At 34.7% G+C, this 22,446-nt stretch overlaps 1 protein-coding gene across 1 annotated transcript in view; it reads right to left on the bottom strand.

Moving 5' to 3' along the window:
* ATG2B (autophagy related 2B) overlaps positions 1 to 22,446 on the bottom strand; it is a 45,754-nt gene that overhangs the window by 15,240 nt on the left and 8,068 nt on the right. The window contains exons 6-31 of the mRNA XM_041476393.1: positions 22,090 to 22,269; positions 21,077 to 21,173; positions 19,887 to 20,069; positions 19,072 to 19,226; positions 18,286 to 18,397; positions 17,885 to 18,146; positions 16,866 to 17,016; positions 16,244 to 16,336; positions 15,887 to 16,075; positions 14,387 to 14,660; positions 13,163 to 13,268; positions 11,885 to 12,077; positions 11,575 to 11,717; positions 10,325 to 10,482; positions 9,900 to 10,072; positions 9,460 to 9,610; positions 8,419 to 8,618; positions 7,536 to 7,616; positions 5,797 to 5,903; positions 5,446 to 5,538; positions 4,573 to 4,643; positions 3,519 to 3,595; positions 3,119 to 3,289; positions 2,508 to 2,649; positions 1,527 to 1,729; positions 381 to 607 (exon numbers count right to left, since the gene is read on the bottom strand). Of these exons, the coding sequence (XP_041332327.1) occupies positions 381 to 607; positions 1,527 to 1,729; positions 2,508 to 2,649; positions 3,119 to 3,289; positions 3,519 to 3,595; positions 4,573 to 4,643; positions 5,446 to 5,538; positions 5,797 to 5,903; positions 7,536 to 7,616; positions 8,419 to 8,618; positions 9,460 to 9,610; positions 9,900 to 10,072; positions 10,325 to 10,482; positions 11,575 to 11,717; positions 11,885 to 12,077; positions 13,163 to 13,268; positions 14,387 to 14,660; positions 15,887 to 16,075; positions 16,244 to 16,336; positions 16,866 to 17,016; positions 17,885 to 18,146; positions 18,286 to 18,397; positions 19,072 to 19,226; positions 19,887 to 20,069; positions 21,077 to 21,173; positions 22,090 to 22,269 (3,992 nt within the window). The remainder of the gene's footprint in view (positions 1 to 380; positions 608 to 1,526; positions 1,730 to 2,507; positions 2,650 to 3,118; positions 3,290 to 3,518; positions 3,596 to 4,572; positions 4,644 to 5,445; positions 5,539 to 5,796; positions 5,904 to 7,535; positions 7,617 to 8,418; positions 8,619 to 9,459; positions 9,611 to 9,899; positions 10,073 to 10,324; positions 10,483 to 11,574; positions 11,718 to 11,884; positions 12,078 to 13,162; positions 13,269 to 14,386; positions 14,661 to 15,886; positions 16,076 to 16,243; positions 16,337 to 16,865; positions 17,017 to 17,884; positions 18,147 to 18,285; positions 18,398 to 19,071; positions 19,227 to 19,886; positions 20,070 to 21,076; positions 21,174 to 22,089; positions 22,270 to 22,446) is intronic.

Raw genomic sequence — 22,446 nt, forward strand, 5'->3', positions numbered from 1 at the left:
CTAGCTAACATGGCATCCTGTAAATCTGACACTTCTGCTTCTTAAGTCCTGATCTCTTTAGGAAAATTTGACTACCAATATTGCCTAAAGTAAAACCCATCCCTCCACTCCCCCCCAAAAATCAGCAAAATCAAACCCCTCTTGTCCAAGTTAAGACACAGGAAAAATACACTCTGACATGTGGAGTTGAACTGAGTGAGAATCTAAATGATTTTTAAGATTCCTTCCAACCCAAACCATTCTATGATTGACTCCTTGTGAGAATGGAGCCAAGAAGCAAGCAAGGGAGACTTGAGATTGAACAATAAGATTACTCCAAATCAAAAGAAAATAAAGTATTTCTAAATGTTCTAATCCACATAATTAGCTCAAACACTTACATGAAACTTTTAGCTGGAGAAGTTGGTGGTGCAGTCCCAAAATCCCTTCCACCATAAAGATGCCAAATAAGAGATATTTCCTTTACAACATAGCGTACCAGAGGAACAGGGAAATGAAGTGGAGCTTTGCTTGTATCCGTTTTTTTTATAGGTTGACTGAAATGATTTTCCTTTATGATAATTGCATCATCAACCATTATTTTTATAACTGGCTCTTCCTCTTTTTCCTAATTAAAAAAAAAAATATACCATTGAGAAGGTGAGATCTGCTTTCTTTATTGAGATGTCTAATTCCTTCCTATGAAAAACAAAACTTTTCTGTATTGTCTTCTAAAGCTTATACAACACGTGATCAGTTTAGAAATGTTTCTTATAAAGTACAGACAAAAGCATATGAAAAAAGTAAAACCTGCAAAGTAGTTAAAAACAGCAATAAAAAACCCAAACCAAAACAAAAACCTTCCCCACCCAAACTATAAACAAAACTAAGTACTAGTTGAAAGCAAGCAGAAAACCACAGAAGAGCCCAGGTCACCCTATGAGCACTTCTGAAAACAAACAAGCTCAACTATAACTGGAAAAATGCAGCTTCTAATCAGAGACCCAAGAACTAATTCTGTCTACTAAGAAGAATACTGGACACAACATGCAGAGGACAGACATCAGTGTAAAGTGACACACAAGTTTTTCTCTGAGGTTTGGCAAGAATCTGAGGTCCTTAGAAACAGAGAGAGCTTAGATTAAGAGAGAAATGAACAAAAGATTAGAAGACATGCAAAGGTGCTGTTTTGATAAATGCTGGTTTTTGCTTAACACATTTTCTTCCTAACTGTGCCATTATTTTAAGGCGATATCACAATGATTAAACATGACTACAATGTAGGAAAACTGCCAATGTTTAATGTAACACTCAGATGAGAGAACAATTACATAGTGCTGAGAAACAGAAAAATCATATTTATTTGAAAATACTTGCACTCATTCCTAACAGCAACAATGCATGAATTCCTTCCAAACAGAAAAGCATCACTAAGCAATCTCAGAAATCTATGATATCTTATTTGCCCAGGCTTTACCTAAGCTTTTCTCTAATTCAGTTTATATATGGATTTTTTTTTTTTTTTAGTAATTTTCAAAGGATCTTACAGCAACAGCAACTTTAGGAGCAAAAAGTATGCAGAAATCATCACTTTCTGCTGGAACATCTCCCATGGCCTCACTTAGCAGGTGATGAGTAAATGAAGGGTAAGTGGGACTTGACTCTTGTGAGACATTTCCACTTTCATCTGGAAACAGGAAGAGGTCTGAGCAAGATGGTTCCTGAGTTTGAGATTTGTCATCTAAAACTCCTGGGAGTTGAAGGAGGGTGGAGAAAAAACATGTTTCAGTGGCAAAATCCTCGCAAAATATGAAAATTAAGTAAACTCATGTTTGTTACTTCAATTGTATCAAGGAAATTAGCTTATTATATCTCGAATCAATTCGTACTATAAATAATATACAATTCTCAAGTTTCTTATTAGAAGACCACAGCATCAAAACCTTTCAGTACCACAGTGACTGCTCACCCTCCACCACAGAAAAGAAGACCAGACAACATGGAAATAGTAATTGAAGAGAAATCTACTTGCAGTACAAAATCCTTATCAAATTTAGACTTGAATTACACTCTAGCCATGATACAGAAGCCATAATCATGTGATAAAATCAACTATCTTGTTCTATCTGCTAATTGAAAAAATTCTTTATAGCTAAAAAGTTCTTCCTGTGACTTGGAACTGTACTTTCGTCCTGGACCTCTCTCACATACAGAAGAGAGGTCTTTATTCCTTTATACTAACTTATACTCCAACAGAATTTGGTGTCTTGACAGAGTCTCAGAGACAGATTTCTTCCCTGCTACTTTCAGTAACTCAGTAATGTGTTTTTTACTAGAATCTCAAAGTATGTCTGCATTACTATTATTAAAAGCAGGAATCTGTTCCATAGTTTGAAGACTTCAGACATGCTAAGTACCTGCTCCCATTTTTATTGCAGCATCTCCACATATACAAAATTTTCAATCCCACTTTCTTTCCAGAAAAGCTATACTTTATGTGTAGGGTTATGCTTTCAGGGGATTCTCACCATTAGACTCTTGCTTGATGGCAGAAGCAGTCTGTTGAATCTCAATTTCTTCCATGGCATCACTCATCAAATCCCGTAAAATCTGCTGCTCAGATTCAGCAAGGCCTGCTCCGTGCGAAGATGGCTGGCTAAAGGTCTCTACCTGTAAGAGAGGAACTATACATAGTTACATCTCAAAAACAACAACTGTCAAAAAAGATTTTGCTAGAACAGCTTGCTTCACAGCTCTTAAACTGTGAGAAAAAACACCTTAACTTGTTATATAGTCAAGTGATCTGAAACATCAAGCTGGATGATTCATAAAGTAGGTTAGAATATTATGGTTCAGGGTATTTAGACCAGAATACCTGGACAGCTCATGTATGTCCTGGAATTTTCTTCTTTAGATAAGAATAAACTACAAGAGGTAAACAGTGTAATGTTTTGAAATATTTAGTGACCAAAGCAGGAAAAAAAATACTATTTTAACTCTGAAATATATTTTAAATTAGATACATTTTGTTAATTTCTTTGCAGAAAAGCTCATTATTTGTAAATAGAATGGGGCTTAAAATTAAAATATATTACCAACAAGCAGAAAATTAAGTTGCTATCATTTTGCCATTCTGTACCTTCATTTTTGGCTTGCTAACTCCACGTTTAACCTCTGTCTTAGCAGGTGGATGTAAATCACCATAACTTGCAATATATTGTATGAGATTCATTAGTGCAGCACATGAATCAGAGCAGGTACGAATATGGATTACATCACTGGAACAGTGCAGCTCAAAACGTGGTTTAGTCTAGATAGCAATAACGAAAAAACAAGAATAAAGTTGAAATTATCCCGAAGTTTCATAAAAATGGCATATACACAGCTGGTTTTAGATTATTTTACTTAACTAGTCAGAAAATGAGTGAAAAAATACAAGTAAAATGAAAAACCTGCTTTTATTTTAAGTACAATAATTTTCAAATCACAATTGCTCATGAAGATTTTACATTTTGTTTTGTTTGTAATTAGATACTTACTCTTTCTCCCTCAGAATCAGATTTTACTGCTGTAATGGTTAGCTCCAGCAGTCCCATATCCATAACACGAACATAATCTGAAATATGATAATCAAAAAAACTACTAAGAAAATAACAAGACCCCATATACCTACAGTTATAAACCCATTAAAACCAGCATGAGCTGTAAAGTAATCAAAGCCTTTTATATCTCTGCATTTCCTTCTTTTACAAGGATTACTTTCAGAGTTCAAGTTTCAGCTACTCAAATTAAGAACTTCAACCTTTTCAGTTCCATGTATCACTCCCACTACCACCATCTGTGTGCAGTGTAATCTTTCAAGATATTTACCTCTATCCCATCTGTGTGAGTTAGAGAAACCAAGGCACACAGAAGCTGAATGACTAAACATTCTATCAATTTTTAGCTAAGTGAGAGAGAACACGTGTTCATACTGTACTAATCTCTCAGTGCCATGAATAACTTATTTGTCCTCTTTTGTTGCTTAAACAAAACAGGCATAGCTTTACTGTGCCCCCTACTAGAGATCTCTCACCTAAGCTAAATACACATTTGTGGGCACAAGGTTTCATTATTTCTCCAGCTCATTTAGTAAGCATTGATTCAAGTTCCTCAGTCCTTAAAGGGTCTTACTATTTCAATGAGAGCAACCCAGCCGGTATGATTCTTTTCAGAACCAACAACTCTGTACCATATAGCACCTTTCAACTTCAACTATTTAAAATATGTATCTCATGGGATCTCTTTTCCAAGAAAATTTCTTTCTGTGAAACTCCAGATTTTTAAAAATATGCCTTCTCAAATACCCATTACTAAACTGCAACAAGATACTAGAGGAATTGCAAGATGTTTTTCTCTGACATACTTCTGGATTCACAAATCCAAGCCAGAGCACTCAGATTTTTATCAATATTGCACTATTCTCTCATACACTACTTGCTGCTTCTTATCTCCTCAGTACTCTTCTTCAATAACTTTTATATATGCTGAATATGCTTGAATTTTGTTCCTTTAGGCTCTGCAATTGATTAGTCACATCTAAACCATCCTTACCTCTATGGAGGTTCACCATGACAGTGTTGCACTTGTCAGACAAATGCAAAGCAGCTTCATCTAAAATTATCCTAAGAAACAAAACCAAGATGAAATAAAAATGCTTACAAAAATGCTGCACAATTATTAAGTCAGAAGAAATCAGTATATAAAAAATACTTTAAAACACAAATATACCAAGCATATCTTAAATTCAAACTCTTCACTTTAACCTTTCATAATTTTCAAATCTATTGACAATTAACCACTCTTAAGATATTTTTCCTATTGCTAATTATATATTTTTTACATTTAAATTTATATATTTGATCCTTCCTAGAATAAGAAATAATGCCTTAATCCTTAACATTTATTTCTATTTTTGTCTTTTTTCTCTAAATAAAGTTAATAGAACATTTGTTTCAAAGATCACTTAAAAGGTTTTATCAATAAAAATAATCAACTCAGTAGATATTTCACAACAGAACAGGTAAAACAGTCAAATGAAGTTGCAAGAGAATTATTAGAAGTTACAGATATTTTCATTAGTCATTAAATATTCAATTAGTTAAAACACTGTTGCCAAGTAGCAAATTATAAGAAATCTTAAGGTCTTACTAATTCATAAAATAGATGTAACTTCATTTCAGGACATTGCAATCTTATTAAAAATGCAGAATTGCTTGTTGTTAAAGGAAGCAATCCAACTAAAAAGTATAAATAAAATTATTTAACCTAATAAAACAGAAGGATTACATGCGAGCAAAGTCTATTTCAAAAGATAGAAACCAGTGTGATCATTTATACAACATGAAAGCTTCTGAGGTCAAAAAAGCAGACAGGCATTACCAGTTTTACAGGAGCTTGCATGATTCATAATAATTTAAATCATACCTGAGAGTAGAAGAGGATTTATCTACTGCAACACTGCTGGAAATGCTGAAAGTTTCAACAGTAAGTAGAGATCTGACTGGCAAAAACAAGGGCCTAAAAACAAATTGGAAAAACAAATTAGTGCTCTGTACCTATTTGGAAGTTCACTCAAAGCCTTATAGATTACCTAATTCCATCTTCCCAGACCTAAGCAAGTCATACCCTACTTTAAATTCCTCCTAGTTAAGGGATCACTGTTAAGAATTTTTTCCAAAGTACCTAAATAACTATTATTTATAGTATGGAAACTTGAACATTCTTGAAGACTAAGTATACAGCTGCAGAGTCAAGTGACACTTCCATTTTACTTACCTGTAATCAAGAGCACAACTCCACAGATGTACATGAAAAGTTGTAATTGTAGCTGGAGGACTATATCCCAGAACAGGCTCATCAGAAATATTCAGAAAATATAAAATCTAAAAATCACAAACATATTAAACTTCAATATTGTTAAATTAACAAACAACTACACAGCACAAAAGAGCAAAAAAGAAAATCTGTAACAGGTATGACAATAAAATGTTAGATTACTAGAAGGAAAAGGTGTGAACAGCCACAAATATTTAAAGATGCTTGCTCAATATCTTATTAGAGAGAAGCATGGAATGTAAGCAACACAAAAAAAGCCCATAAAAACTGCAGCTTCAAAGGTATGGAAAAGACCAATTCACATATGCTCCGGTGGCTCCTTGTAACAAAGCTTCACAATGCATTTTTAAGACACTGCCCAAATACAGTCTTATTCATCCCTCTTTATAGCTGTTATTAGCGTTTGCATTTTCCTTGCTCTCTCTCTGAAAAGTTAACTATTAGTTAACTCTACATTGCTCAAGTTGTCTTCAAGTCTTTCTTGAGGGTTGGATATGGGAAATACACTCAGAACCATGTGCACATTCATTGTATAAACAGCTTTTTCATACAGTACTACCACATAAACCTAGCTGCTATCCTCCTCTGTAAGATCCGTCATAGTTCCCTCTCACATATGTTATACTATACAAGTTCTTAAACTATTCCAGGCCTGGGGCATACCATCACTGCTAGTCTTTTGATTTTTTCTTCTAACTACCTCTTTGGACAATTTTTTATTTGATCCCTCCCCCTCCAAAAAAGATTGCCTGTGATGCACTTGGAAATGCTACTTGAGAAACATTTCACAGAGCAAAAACAGCAACATGGTTAAAAGCAGGCTACACAAACCATGGGAATATTACGCTAAGGAGAAAATACTGGCACAGCAGAGTTTAAAGCCCCAAGTTCAGCTCCTCACAGTTATACAGTAACAATGCATGTAAAAATCAGCATATTATACAGACTGGAGGATGAACAGGATCAGACTGAGCGTCAAGGGTTACTGTCTGTAATCCAGCATGGGGCAGGTACATGCAATGACACTGCTCCTGTGATAATGGCATGTTTGACCTCATGCACACACACACAGGTCAAGGGTTTCCAGCACTGTCTGCTGTGCTCTGCCTCTGCATCCACACCTATGACTACAGCCCTTCTCATTCAGAAGCATTTATGTAAACTGCTGCTCACTGCCTCTCCAAAGTCCTCCAGCATTGCTTTTCCAGCAATACAAAACAGGAAATATATAACTGAGAAATGAGACTTGAGGGATAAAGTGAGCAGAAGGGAAAAATACAGAAATACTTTCAGTACTGCAAATAACACATTTGCTTGTTTTGGGGGTATTTTTAACTTAAGGATTATTTACATACTTGAATAATATTGCACCACTGAGATTTTTTATCCGAATTTTAAACAAAACCCAAACCCCAAAAGAATGAAGTAAACCCCGCCAAGAACCTCCTTGACATGTTATGGGCAGAAAGTCAGGATGATGAGAGGAACACTATCAAGTGAATAGACAAGAAATAATTTAAAAGTAAGATTATCATCTGTCAATGGTCTCAAAGAGAAAGAGCAGAGTTTGATAACACAGCACAGCCTAACATCGAGATTTTCAACCATGATTTAGTTTGACAGTTAAGGTAATGAGACTGAAATTGAAGATGTAGTCAAGAAAACGGTAGCAACCTGACCTGTTCGTGCCAGCTTAAACCTGAAGGCAACACACGGTGCTGAAGGGTGGCTCCTCGTAGTCCAACAGCCACCAGAAATTCCTGCACAACAAAGTTGCATGACTTGGCTTACATGAAACATGTAACTATTTCACATCCAGATTATGAAACTGTGTCACCATTCTGCTCCCAAAAATCTCCTGCTGTCTAGAAAAATCCTGCTTTCCAATACAGAAACTCTAGATAACACAGTATCAAACTTTTTGCAAGAGGACAGCGCAGAAATGGTGGCTTGGTGGTGGTGGTAGGAAGGAAGGCTGCCTGCACATTCACTCTGGAATTCAGTAGAAATTACCAGGAGTACCAACCCAAAGTAGTTCACATGTGAGACAACTGAACCCCCACAACATTTTGCTGGTCTGCAGAACCCTTCTTTAGATAACTCAACCAACCTGTTTGTCACCACTATGCCAGCTAAGAGGTTCTCTTTCAGCCACACTAATGAATGCTACGGTCATTTACCAGTCCCATTCCAAATAGGTAAGCAAAGGCTGCCTATTAGATGACAATTGCTAGTTAACTCCAGTGTAATTCTATATTTGTTCTTGCCTGCTTTAACAGCAGAGAAACTCAACAAAAACAAAAAATGTCAACTATTCAAAAAATGCATTTAGTAAAGAAATCGCATGATCGGCAAAGTGAAGCATTGGAAGAATTAGTAAATTAGACTGCTGCTTAAATTTTATAATCCACCCAAGATTCCAACAGAAAATTGTCATTTGAAAATGAATGTCTGAGAACTATATGGCTTCTTCATCTATAACCCTTCTAACTTCATGTCTAGATGCTTCCATATAACTGAGATAACTCAACTTATAAAAGTTATATAACAAATAACACAAACCTTTGTATTGCTCTCTATTTTATCTGATTGGATTTTGACTGCAACAGTCAGCATACTTGGACTATCCACTCCTACACCATCTGAAGTAGTCCTGCTAAGACCATCCTCTTCAGAAAAACAAATAGTAGGCTCTAACCAATGGGGACGTATTGTGCTGGGCAGTCGTACTTCAGAGGAAGGGACGACTCCATCTACCAAACCTGCAAAGAGATTTTGGAATGAATTACCAAAGCTGTTACTGATGAAGTGTGAAGGAAAATCCTTTTTATGCTTAATGCCTACAAATTATTTTAATTACTAAAGTTAGTAATGCACAACCAAGAACTGTAAAGGGAAGGTTACGGGTGATTCAATATTTAAAACCACAGTTCTAGCTATAATCTTCAACATGTCTATTAGGGATTGAGTTTTTTATTTGCCCAACAAAATAGCAAAGTTGAAATAAAGGACAGAAATCTCCTACAGGTTACATGGAAGAACATGTATTTCCTCTTCATTTTATGAGATAGTGCCATGCTAATATCTAAACATACAATAACTAAGCCTTGCACTGAAACATGAGTACCACTGATTCATGGGCATCTGATGGGGAAACCTTCAAAGGTTTCACTACATGGGGGTTACCAGACACAGACAAACGACACAGCCAAAATTCTTCACCTGCGGACAACAACCAGCTACTGAGGAAAAACACAGCAGCCACTGGTAACCTGTAGAGTTTTCAATTAAACAACCAGTAACATGTAGGAAGAGTACATTTTCATAGTAAAGAATAGGCTGTACAGCTGATTTGCCAGAGGATCACAATATCTCTTAAGACCAGCAGTTATATGGAAAGTTGGAGCTAAACTGTAACTAAATACAGTTATAATGAAGTTGCATTACTGTAGCATTTAGAAACATTAGCCATAAATTATATTCATTGTGCCCAAACGACACACTATGAGAGAAAAGAGAAAAAAATACAGCCTTTTCCCTAAAAGGATTCGAGCTTAGTTAACTTCAAATTTGGCCCCAAAGCCACCTCAATCCCACCCCTACCTTGATGATATAAATTGAGGCTGCTAGAATGGAGACAAACATAGTGTCTGTCCTCAAAGCCTTCGTATTTAGTCACACTGAAAAGGGAACCACCGTTGAACTCAAACCAAAATTCACCATATTTTCCTTCCAGTGTACTTCCATCATCCTGCTGAAGGAAGAAGAGAAATGATAAAATTATTATTTGCTGACAGTTTGCTGCATTTAGGCAGCCTAAACTAACACAACACTTGCTGCCAATACATGTCTTCCTGCTTGCATTTCAGTTATTCTCACACAAAGCAAAGTACATAGAATTTGCAAAATACAGTGTTGCATTACTGCCTAGTTATAGTAGCATAAAGATTACAGAATTACTGTTAAAACAGGTAAGTACATACAGCATGAAGGGGACCCATGGTCAAAAAACTACAAAACTTGCTCCAGCCCCAGTGCCTTACCTTTACATCTGTGAATATTGACACTAATCCATGTGTCACATTTAGTAGAACAGACAGAAAGCTTTGTGAGTTCTTATTCTGTGAGTCAAGCTTTTTCCTTCTCCGTGAACGATAGTTTGGATCAACAGTGGAATAATACTGTAGTGTTTCTTCCTCAGATCCACTTTCATCATCTAATAGATAAAATGAAGTACAACTCATTCTCTAGCTAGTACACATATTATGCCAATAACTCACTGTTTCTCCATTGGTAATGCAATTCAATATCACACTTATTTTACCCAATTCAACAGTAATCTACTTTTTTTTTTCTTGGTTTATGTTTTCCCGTAAGTTTACAAAATCTTTCCACTAACACCTTAATCACTTCAGCCAATTACACTTCTAAAGTACTATAGTTCTAGGTAATTTATTAAGTGTATTACCATAATGAACTGCAGATTTAAATTGACTAAAGCTGTCTTTACTGAAAGTGTTGATGAGCTGGCTGGCCACAGATAGTCCAACACCATATGAAAGGTTTTCAAATGTTTCTACAGGAGATGGAGCTGTGGGTTCCCACAACAATAAATCATTGCTGATCCTAGAAAGAAATACATTATCATTACAAAAAATATATGACTATATTCCCATTTTGTATTAAGTCAGTCGAGCATAATTCCTTTGCAGACTTTATATAAGATTCCAGATTCCATGAGAAAATAGAGAAAAAGCTCACAAGCACAAGAAACAATAATATATTCATGAGTATAAGCAATACAAAATGAAAGTAACTTTCATTCTGTAATTATGGTATGCACATAACAAAGTCTAACGTGATAGTGACACAAAATCCTCTATAAGTAGCTATCTATTAGCTCAGTAGGCTGGAGGGGAAGTTGAGAAACCCCTATTTTGATCACATCAATTTTCAACTAAGTTGCAGGAGACATTCATTCTTTTGATTTCAAGTGAGTGTGTCTGTCAGGGTAAGACATATGTGACATTCAGTACAGAAGTATTCCAACACCATATTCAATGGAAGGTTCTGCTTTGTCACTTTGGAAGTGAAAATACTCAAAGTACTATCTATCAGAGACTAAAATAGATCAGCATCTCTCTTGCATATTTTCACAGTACAGTAACAATCTAGTAGTATTTTGCTGGTTTTCAGACAGCAAACTAGCAGAAATAAATGAACACCCACTCATAAATTGGGCTCACTTTGTCTATATTTTCATAAACCTTTGTGAGCCTTACAAAACTGGATTAGGGTTTTTTTTTTTCTGACTGCCTTGAAAGCTCTAGATTTTTAGATTAAAAGAATAAAATTGAGCACAAGTTTCTGAAATATAATAATCTGTTTAAAGAAAAAATCAGAAATATTACAGCAAAATGAAACATTGCACAGAGATCTGAACAAAGTGCTCACTGAGAGCCAAAGACTATTTAGCTTCACCCTTTGTTCACAAAATCTGCCAAACACTTTTTAGCAGTCAGCTGCCATAGTACTGATCAGATGCATGACACAATGGTGTCATGTTAACTTGGAAAAATATTTATATAGCAATTTGTGTTTTTAAATAAACTATACAAATGAGTTCCTGCTATACCTGCTTAGACAATTGCTTTTATCAAAAGTGACACAGAACTGAGAGCACAGGTCATGATAACCAAGCAAAACAATTACACTTGCCTGTTGTAAAGTTTTTCATAAAAGCTTTTGTTTGGTAGTGTTAAGTGAATGTTTGGTAAAGTGAGTTCCAGTACATAATGAGAATTGCTAATTGTTTTATCCTGAAACTCAGTCATTTCAACTACATCTCCTGGCATCACCATCTGAAAGAAAAAAAAGAAAAAAATTCTTAAAAAAAAAAAAAAACCACAACCAAAAAAAAACCCCAAAACAAAACCAAAAGTGGAAGCCAGAAGCTGCATGTTAAGTAGTGAGACTGTATTCATTTTTTCTATTATAACCACAAAGCAGTAACAAAATTTCATGGTACCTCTTCATTTTCAAACATGACCCTACGAGAAGAAAATGGAGAAGGCTCTGGTCTTCTAATATCACAGACATCCTTCAAAGAATGAGAACCTCCTTCTTCTTCCTCTTGAAAGTTATTATCACCTTCTTCCTCCTCAGCTGCTATCCTTTCCAGAATAGAGTGCACAGCCAGAGGGTTTATTTTCAATACAATCCTGACATGGGAGAAGTTAAGCAGAATAAGCCATTAAGAGGTGCTTAAAATGTTTATATTTATGATCTGTCACATGTCCACTAGTTCTACTGGCTTGCCATTAAATACACATAGACTAAATAACTCAAAATTCCAGGGACTTTTTTATTAGATAACAACATATCTTATTAACCAAAACAATACTACTAAGAAAAAAAACTAACTTACACACACAAAGGGACATGGGTGAAACATTGGGTGAAAGAAAATATTAAGTGTCTGCTTTTTTCAACTCCATCAGGTGATCATACAGGTGACCTAAGAAAAGTCTCTCCCAAAAAAAAAAAAAAAAAAAAAAAAAAAAAAAAAAAAAAAAAAAAAAAAAACACTCTCCCAAAATAGAACTTGTTTCACTAGACCATTAACAGCTATTAAAAATGCTCTACTGCATGGTGTAGCTTCTTACAAGTAAACACTGTTATAGAAAATTTTATTTGTGGCATTATAAAAGGAAAAATGTCCACATAAACTTACTGTCAGAAAGCCACCGAATTTTGTGGCAAACAATGTACCCAGCAAATTCTATAGCAAATCTAAAATTGTCTCTTTAAACATGTTATTACATGCTTCAGCTGCCAGGTCCTTCTCTTCAGTAAGTCTGAAGCACTGTATTGCCTTGCCTGTGATATAAGATGCAGTTACAATACAATTATTCTTACCATTCTTATGGCTTATATTATTTTGAGGCAAAATTCAGCTAGGATGGGTGGTTTGGTATTCAGTCATGAATGCAGGAGAAAAGGTAAAGTAAAAAAAAAAATGGGAAAATGTTTCAAGTCTCTAATCATTTACCTAACTTTCAGCAAAATTTACTCAAGTCCATGCAGAAGTCATCATACATTAAAAACCATATTGCATTATTATAAATGTAGAAGTTCCAGGGGTTTTTTATAAATTCTTGGGAGTGTTTTTAATAGTTACATGCTCTTTCTTTGCAAATTATTTTCAATCATTTACCACACAGGCATTCTGGATTAAAATTAGAAAAACAACGTGCTTAATAAAAATTTAATCAATCCACATTAAACACATGAAAATTTATTTTACCGAGGCCAGTCAAAATTGTCTGATGATGATGTTATATCTCCATCTGTGCCACCTGACACCTGAAAAAATTTTACTGGTGTTTCTGAATTATCTTCTTCAAATGAACCTGAATAGAAAGAGATTTTTTAGAAATTAACAGATGAATGACAACTGCTAACTTCAGGTTAGCCACTCCTCAGGCTGGAGTCAAACAAGACTAACTAGCCAATGCTACTTACTAAGCTACTTAGGCAAATTTTGTCATCCCTTTTTCCAAAAAAATGAATATTAAATTTTAGAAAGAAAAATTATTTCACATTATTTTTATCTAGCAGTAGTTAGAAAATCAGACACTTCTAATGCATAGATACCAGCATTTACATTTATAGCATCACTATATTTTGTCACAACCTTGATTAAGTACACAAAATGAGACAGCAGAGAAGATTGCAAAAATAAACCAGTCTCACAGATTTGTTACTTTGAAAGATACTAGAGGCATGAAATTATTGAACTTTTTCAATGATAGTAATTTAGGGAATCAATTTTGGCATCACAGCACTTTCAGGGTTGAAAAGGACCTCTGGATATTATCTAGCCCAACCCCTCTGCCAAGGCAGGGTCACCTAGAGCAGGTTACACAGGAACTCATCCAAGGTGGATTCTGAATGTCTCCAGACAGGGAGACTCCACAACCCTCCTGGGCACCTGTTCCAGTGCTCAGCCACCCTCAATACACAGAAGTTCTTCCTCATGTTAATGTGAAACCTCTTGTGTTTCATTTTATGGCCATTGTTCCTCATCCTGCCTCTGGGCACCACTGAAGGGAGTCTGGCATCATCCTCCTGGCAGCTGTCTTTGAGGTATTTACATACTTATGAGATTTCCCTCTCAGTCTTCTCCAGACTGATCAGGCCCAGCTCCTGCAGCCTCTCATCATATTAAAGATGCTCCAGACCCCTCACTAGCTTCGTGGTCTCCACTGGACCCTCTGCAGGAGCTCCTTGTCTTTTTTATTGAAGAGCCCAGAACTGGACACACAGTCTCTCCTCCTAGTAGTATTGTTTGGACTTACATTGGTATTTAGTACAGAACACAAAATTACAGTAGAGATATCGTATCTACTCCAAAATTCAGGAGGAAAGACACTCCCTGGGTTACTCGATATCAGAGGACCTTTCTCTCAACTGCACAGTACCTAGAAAAATAAAAAAGGACTTCTGAATATAATATTAACATTCTTACCAGTTAGCTCTTTAAAGGTAAGCTCTAATTTAACTTGTTCTGGAGTCGACCCTCCTATAAATTCAGTTTTAAATTCCATATCTGTAAATTCAAGATGAAGAATCTCCTTCTGAAGTGATTTCTTAAACCATGGTCCTCTTTCCTGATCTGACCGTAGATCAGGTATTGGGAAGCGAACAGAGAGTTTTAATGCTGGGGCAGTGACTTGAACTGAAACTCTACAGTTTGCAGGAGTATGTGAATCATCCAGAAAAACTTCAGTAAATGCTTTATGCTAAAAGAACCAGAAAAACACAAGACAAACCAGAGTGAATTAAAAAAACCTCTGAATTAGAGAAAATAGCATTACAAGTGACTATGGGAAAAGCTTTTGATGATGTAGTATCTGAAAATGAAAAATATTATTTATATATCACAGAAAAAACACATCAAGACCAACTGCAACTGTTCTTACGATATTTTTCTATTATTGGTGTCAAAGATTCTACTTAGAAGTCAAGTTTTTGCAGAGATAGCAATCTTTTAAAAAAACTGTTATTTTTGCAATTTTTTTCCTCTTAAATTAGATGGTGAGAGTACCAAACAATATTCAGCTGCAGTTACGAAATACCATGTCTCAGACACTTGTTTAAAAACTGCTGCTGGTGAAGAAGTAGGAATTACTATCATGTGTATTTGTCCCTTCCAGGAAGTCAGGGTGTCCACCTCCTGTCACTGTCATGCCCTTCATACCCGCCCCCTTTTGCTGATTATTGAAAGGAATCAAACTTGCAAGACAATTATATTTACAGAAATAATTGATGTCTTACAACTTTAGCAGTCTCTTAAATAGTTTTGAAAGCTGATTTTTCCATAATCAGTAAATGCAGCAATAAAATTATATGAAGATTTTTGTTGCTGTGCAGAAAATCAGTTAAATGCATTAATCATTCCTCAAGTATTTTAAGAAAAGCCTTTAAGTTTAATGCTATTGTGATAACCCAAACCAAGACAAATAAGCTTCAATTTCTTTCTGTTGGTCCCAGATCACTAGAATGCAATGCATATACCCCCTATTCTGTCACCTACCCAAAAGCAGGAAATACGCAGCAGAGGCAACCAGGCTGATTGTGACAACTAAAGATTTCAACACAGAAGTGGAATTGTTAGCAACTCTTTATATCAGCTGCTGGAGAGCATGATGGGACAGATTAGGGATGAGAAGTCAGTCAAGATTACTCTTTTTTGCCCAGTTCTCCTTGCTTCAAGAAGCTGAGAGCTTATGAAGCTTTTGAAGCGTCCACCACTGTCTTTTGGTCTGTTTTCAAGCACACAATCACTGAATGCAAAATGAAACTGTCAGAAGTTGGAAAAACCAAACAAACCAACCAACCAAATCAACCTCTCACACTAAAAAAAAGCACCTCAGCCACCAAAAATCAATCAGAACTAGCAGTCACCCTGATTTCCTCCTGCAAAAATCCCCAGCAAGTTTATTAATCAATTTCACTTTAAACTTACCAGACTTATGTGCTTATTGTAAGAAGCATACATGTGAGATGCCATCATCTCCACTGTAGTTAGTTTCTGGGGTTGAAGTAAGGAATTTAATCTGTCTACAATACTAATATCCAGCTCACAAAACACTGGACTTAACTTTATTTGTAACTCTGCTTTCTGTGGAACAGAGCTGAGTCTCCCTTGACTACCCTGAAAAGAAAGAGAAAAAGCAGTAAAATCTTCAACACAACACAGTGAAACAAATTATATTAAGTAGGAGTTAAGAACTCTGTTTTACAGTCAATTTTCTGTTCAAATGAACCAAATTAGACAAAGGTTATTGCACAGAAACTAAGTCATTTTAATCTCCCACCTTACCTGAGGTCCTCTATTATCTAAATGCTTATAATGCAGCTGAAGGCATGGCATAGAAGGAGAATCATTTCTTTCTTCAGAATGAAATGTCAGCAGCTTCAGGAAAAAAATAGTTCAAAATGTTTAATAAATAGGAAGGAGTTGCTACAGGAAAATATATTTATGACATTTTACCTAGAACAGACAGGTAACCCCACACTGAAGTCAGTGAACAGAGCCCCAGCTCAAGTGTTTATTCAATCCACATGTTCAGCTACCTACTGGATATCTCCGACCATTAAAAGAGCCGTAAGAATAATCACCACCACAAGAAACATTTGCATTGCTCAACTCCATTGCTTAGAGTAAATGTTTTCCAAAAACTAATGCCCAAACCACATTAAGCATATTTAAGAAGTAACTAACCAAGTGTGGCTACTTGGTGCTGTTCCTGTCAGGTATGACAGAAGTTGGGTTCACTATGTGAGCTCAGAATTAAAACTAAGTTTTATCTTAAAACTGTACCATATTTAAAAAACTGAAAAACATTAAAAAACATTTAAATTACAACAATCTTAAAATCTAGCATTCTCAGTTATACAATTAACATCTCTTTTTTACGGAACTCCCTTTATTTTTAACATACCTCTGTATAGTGAGGCTGCATGGAATGAGAGTCAGTAGAAAAAAGGCATTCCAGGAACTCCATGTCACCAATGGATAAGTCAGTACTAAAACTTCGTGAGGCAGTCCTTTGTCTTTGCTCATAAGACACTTTGATGCCAGTACCTATAAACCTAGATTATTAAAATTAATAATTATTAAAAGTAGCATAAATCAATAAAAATTATAAAAAGTCAAGACTTAAGTAGGCAAAAAAGAATCACTATAATAATTTTTAAATCATTAAAACACCATAATTTCTCCAAATACATGAAAATATCTAATTATAACAGATTTAGCAACACAGACAATGAGGCTCATGTTACATAATCAACAATGGTCAGCATAGAGAAATTTGTACACAACATTTTAGGCATCTAACTTGAGGTGCAGTTCATAAAAAACTAACATCCTTAGGCAGACAATGAAGAAGTCAAATGTCTCACAAAGTCTAAATTGCATATATAAGGTAAGAAAAGATATATACCCTTAAATATTTTACTTCATACACTGTACTGGGATGGTAAAAGTTTCTGCAAAAGAAGACTGTCACCTGACTTTAGTATCTTGTTCTCACTTAGGTTTTATCCCTACTGATATCACATTTTGCACTAAGTAAAACCCTAAGTTCCTTCAAGCAGTAATCACTACATTGGAATAACAATAGTTCTGTAAAACACAGTTATTTCTAAAGAAGATATTCACTTAATTGTTCTTGACTCTCTAGGCTTATGTCACAGAAACTGTACCTAATTTAATTAGTCTATTAAAAAGCTAGGTGATTTTAATATTTATTCTTGTTTCTTCTTCTGTTTCAACTTTTTTAAAAAAGACGTCTTGGACAACAGATGTCAAAACTCAAGACTACTTTGAAATTAATAAAGAAGTCTAAAGCAATTCAAATATTAAGTGACACAATTCCTATGGAAATAAACTTACTTTATTCAAATTTACTTAAAATATAATTTTGTTACTTATATTTATTAATAAGCAAAGTTATACCTAAGGTGATCATGAGAACAAGCTTCTGCAAATACTTCTCGGAAGGACAGAAAATCTTCTGTTGAAAACTTAACTGGCTCAATCTTTTCTATTCGGGCAAAGAAATCCCGAGCCATTGGTGTCAATGGGTTAAGGTTCAGTGAACTTTCAGGTGGGGGTAAAGGGTCAATATGAAGTACAGACACTGAGAAAGTTCCAACTGCCAGTCTAAAAAGTAGCTCAGGTCTGGATTCATCCACAGAAACAGATCTGGATGGAATAGCTGAAATACAAAATTAAGTTCACGTAATTTTTCAGCAATAACACAGTTATAAAATCATCTTACTTTTGATTTTCATTTCTTTTTACCAAGTTGCTGCATAACAATTCATTTTCATAATTATCTATATGTTCTTACTTACATGTCCTTCTTAAGGAAGTCTGGTGAACCATATTGGCTGTTATCGAGGAACCTCTTGGAGGCTGTAATTCTTGTTTGTTACGATCAAGAAAATCACCCCAAGTTGGCTGCAGCTAAAACAAAAAATATATATAATCTTAAATTTGCAAAGAGTTGTTACACATTAGATCAAACATAAATAATGAGGTAAATCACCAAAAAACTCCAACACGCAGGAACAAACAACAGCATGCCATTTCATGGAGAACTAGTGCTCAACTTTCAATGCAGGTATGCTTTATGTCGAGATACGCTTTTTAATTCCACAGGTTTTTAAGGCTAAAGTTGCACTCCTCATGAATATGTTTTCTAGTTCTACTCTCCATAGTTTTCATCAAGGGAAACATTAGGTAACCACAGATTTCGGAAAGATGGTGATAACAACAGCATAGTTTTTGTACTGTTTGAGGAAAAATTTGGTACTACAATTTCATACAACACTGCTTGTGTAGTTTATTTTAAAAGAAAACCAAGTGGCACACATGCAGTAATTAAAAAGAAAATAAATTATGAAGCATCCTATATAAGCCTCAATGCATTTGAAAACACATTTCCTAGCTTAGCAAAATAAATGAAAATAATTCCAATACCATTTCCATAGCAGAAAAGGAATACTATCAGCTCTAAACATTTCAACTGTTCTAGAATTTTGCAAGTTCCTGACATTGTAAAGAATGCAGCAATTATGCAACAGTTTCAGCCAGAAGTATTAATTTCTACAAGATTCCAAATGCAATTAATACTATACCACTGTAGTGCTCAGTGGAGAGCCTGCTGGTGTAGTTGTGTATGTACTGGTTAAAGACAAGTCTAGATCCATGGTTGGAGGATCTCCAAGAGGTGGAAGGGAAGAAAGGCTGTGGGACATGTCCATTTCAGCCATTGAGAAGAAAACTTCTTCCTCTAGTAGAGAACCACAGATAATAAAGAGCTATTTACTAATTTTAAAAAACCCCTTTCTTTCTAACAGAAATGTATTCTTAAGTCTAGAAGTCATAACTGTTAGACAGAATAACCAGCTAAACACATCATTTACAGAAGTTCCAAGTTTTCTTGACATTAAACTAGTAGGGTCTATGGAGAGGCATTTAAATAAAAATCAAGACAGAAAAAACCTCATGAATATTAGAACAGTTAAATCTCTTATTTTGATATTCAAGCTGGTATAACTTCTATAAATTGATACATTCTTCTTTTGACAAATCAAAGTATTTCACATTAAAAATAATAAGCAAAAAAGTATTCACATAAAATCACATAAATACAACTATTATTCTAGATGTAACTTCCTCAACCACACATTTGAAAAGATGTCATGCTGTATGTGTTTTCAGCATGTTTCACACTATCATAAACAGAACAATTTTAAGGAAATACTGTATCAAGTCCAGCCTGATACCTAAACTACTTAATTTTTTACTGAACTTTACAATTAATGGCATATAATTACTTCAGCTCAAACTTACTTTAATACATAAATTGGTAAGATGAAAATATGAACAATCAATTTAAACAATCTTAACAACAGGTTATTTGCTATTTTGCATCATCTTTTATACTTGCCACGACTAGAAGGCGTTCTGGCACTCTCTGTCTCATAGAAGCTTTGTTCAGATGATGCTCCTGCAGACAAAGACTCTTTCCTTAAATATCGTTTTAACTCCATCTGAATCCGATACTCGTCCTCCTGTTGCATTGGCCGGTTCTTCCTATCTTTATTTGACAATTCTATCCTGCTCAGACTCTCTGAATTCAAAAAAAAAGGACAGAAATCCTACTGTAATTTCCTTAACTGTAACCCTAACAAAATTCAAAAATTAATCTGAAAATGAATCATTGGTGTATACATTTACATGTATAGTTATATACGTCTATTATATATGAGATGTGTGTATTTGTGCATTTTGTTGGTTTGAAGGTTTTATTTGTTCAGATACAGATTACTCTCTCCTAGCATTTATTAACTTCATACATGATGAAAACATTTCAAGGTTATATATGCAGTGTGTTGGCATATAATATGCATACATTTCTCTTCTCAGTCAGCTTTAGGGACTAAGGCCACAACTTCTTAAAGGTCTCACTATTAAGGAATCATTAAAGTTTCAGTTCTGAAGAAAATCTGGGAAATTGTATGTAATACTTCCCCAGTTGTCCAAAAACAATGAACATGTCCAATAACACAAGCATATCAGTATTAGAAGAATATTAAGCACCCACCCAGGATATGACATATCTTTCAAAAAGATTATTTACCCTAACAAGTGTTGTTACATAAAATAGTGAGGGGAACAAACAAAAACACTCTCATACTTCTACCGCAGTAATTGAAACACTTCTTTTACTTCTTCACAAACAAAGACAAACAAACTCCATTACGGTCTGTTCTATATTTTCTGTGCCTATCACTATAATATAAGACAGAGAAGTGAAGTTCCTCTTGTGAAACAGAAGCTGCAAGAACCAGAATTTGCTTGGTCTCCTAGTTTTCTCCACCTAGAATTTCCTCATTTCTTGTATTATTATGCAGTCACGTGTCAAGCCTTATTTGTTGGTTTTTTTTTTCATTACTGGATGTAAAATTTGCAACTGAAAACCAAAAATTAATCATAGTCCTAACTCACAGCACCTAAAAAGTACTTTACTAATATTGGATAAAAACTTATAATAATGTACCACCACATTTTTTTTTTTCAATTGAGGAAACATTTTTATCTTGCAAAAATTATTTTTTTGTTTCTTGTAATACTTGCCTGGTCCAGCAATAGCTGCTACCATGTCCAATAGAAGATGAACCTGCCTTGGTGACAGAAACAGATGTACAGAATCTATTTGTCCATCTATATCCAACTAAAAAGAAAAGGAAATAATACTGTCAAGAACACTCAAGGAATTTTTCTTTACATCACTTGAATAAGTTATTTGGATAATAGATTTTTATGGTGGAAAGAATACAGTCATTACACCAGTATCTTCTATAAAACAACCAGAAACATAATTTTGTGTTTCTTCCAACCTGTAGCTTGGCAGGATAAATGCAGATGTGTCACTGACTATCAGCTTAAAATAAATACACAATCTCATAACAGAAAAAAAAAACAATAATTCCACTAATCTGCTTTTTTTTTTCCTTTAGTAATTCCCCAAGTAATAAAAAATAAAGTTAGTTTTACTTATTAATTATGAGATATTCAAGTAAGCACCTTTTGAAATAGACCTTAAAACAATAAAAGGTCTTCTGTTTTGCATATTAGTACTTTTGAAATTGGCAGAATTTCTCTATTTCACACCAAGGAAATGTTATTTTACTTTTCAAGGTCTCTTAACTGAATAAAGAACAATTAAAGATTGACTAGAAATTGCTGGACATAAAAAAAAATCCTTCTCTACCGCAGTAGAAACTTTATGCTTTCTATAAAATATGGTATGCTATACAAAACAGGTTAACAGCCAATTTAAAAACTGTAGAGAAGGGAAATATATTATACAGCTTTACTTACATACTCACTACCATGTCTACTTGTTTTTTGAACACTTAAATTCAGTCTAACACAGGAATTCTCATTTAACAGATTTCAGTGTGCCCTGACTCATCTGACTACCATAAGGAGGTCTTTTTATATATATTTATTAGGTAAGAACACAAAGAATCAACATGAAAACTATTGCAATTCTGAGAATATTACACCTTTTTCATATGTACTAAAAAAAAAAATAATTCTACAGAATTACTCATTTAGTTAGACACCAGGAAAGCATGACTAACCTTAGCTCCAGGAAGTACTTCATTTTGTTTTAATGTTAGGCTTAACTCCATTCTACCAATCAGCTTACAGATCTGTACAGGGTCAGAAGGAGTAATTTCTGGCAAGTTTCTTGTTAATTGTGGATGTGGCTCATAAATGATTTTTGGATTCCAGCTAGGTGAAAGCTTTGGTTCCATTGCCTTAAAAAGTTACAGATAAAGGAATAAGAATGTATCCCATTTCTTAGGAAAATGCAAAACAAGCATTTAAAATAAGCCTATCACACAAATAATCACTTTATAAATTTGATAAAGGCTTTAAAAACACGTATAGATAACTGTGAAAAAACAAGACACATAGAATGTGAAGCATTAGAC

This window comes from Pyrgilauda ruficollis, unplaced genomic scaffold (genome assembly GCF_017590135.1).
Source record: "Pyrgilauda ruficollis isolate IOZ18807 unplaced genomic scaffold, ASM1759013v1 scaffold38, whole genome shotgun sequence".
NCBI classification, from domain to species: domain Eukaryota; kingdom Metazoa; phylum Chordata; class Aves; order Passeriformes; family Passeridae; genus Pyrgilauda; species Pyrgilauda ruficollis.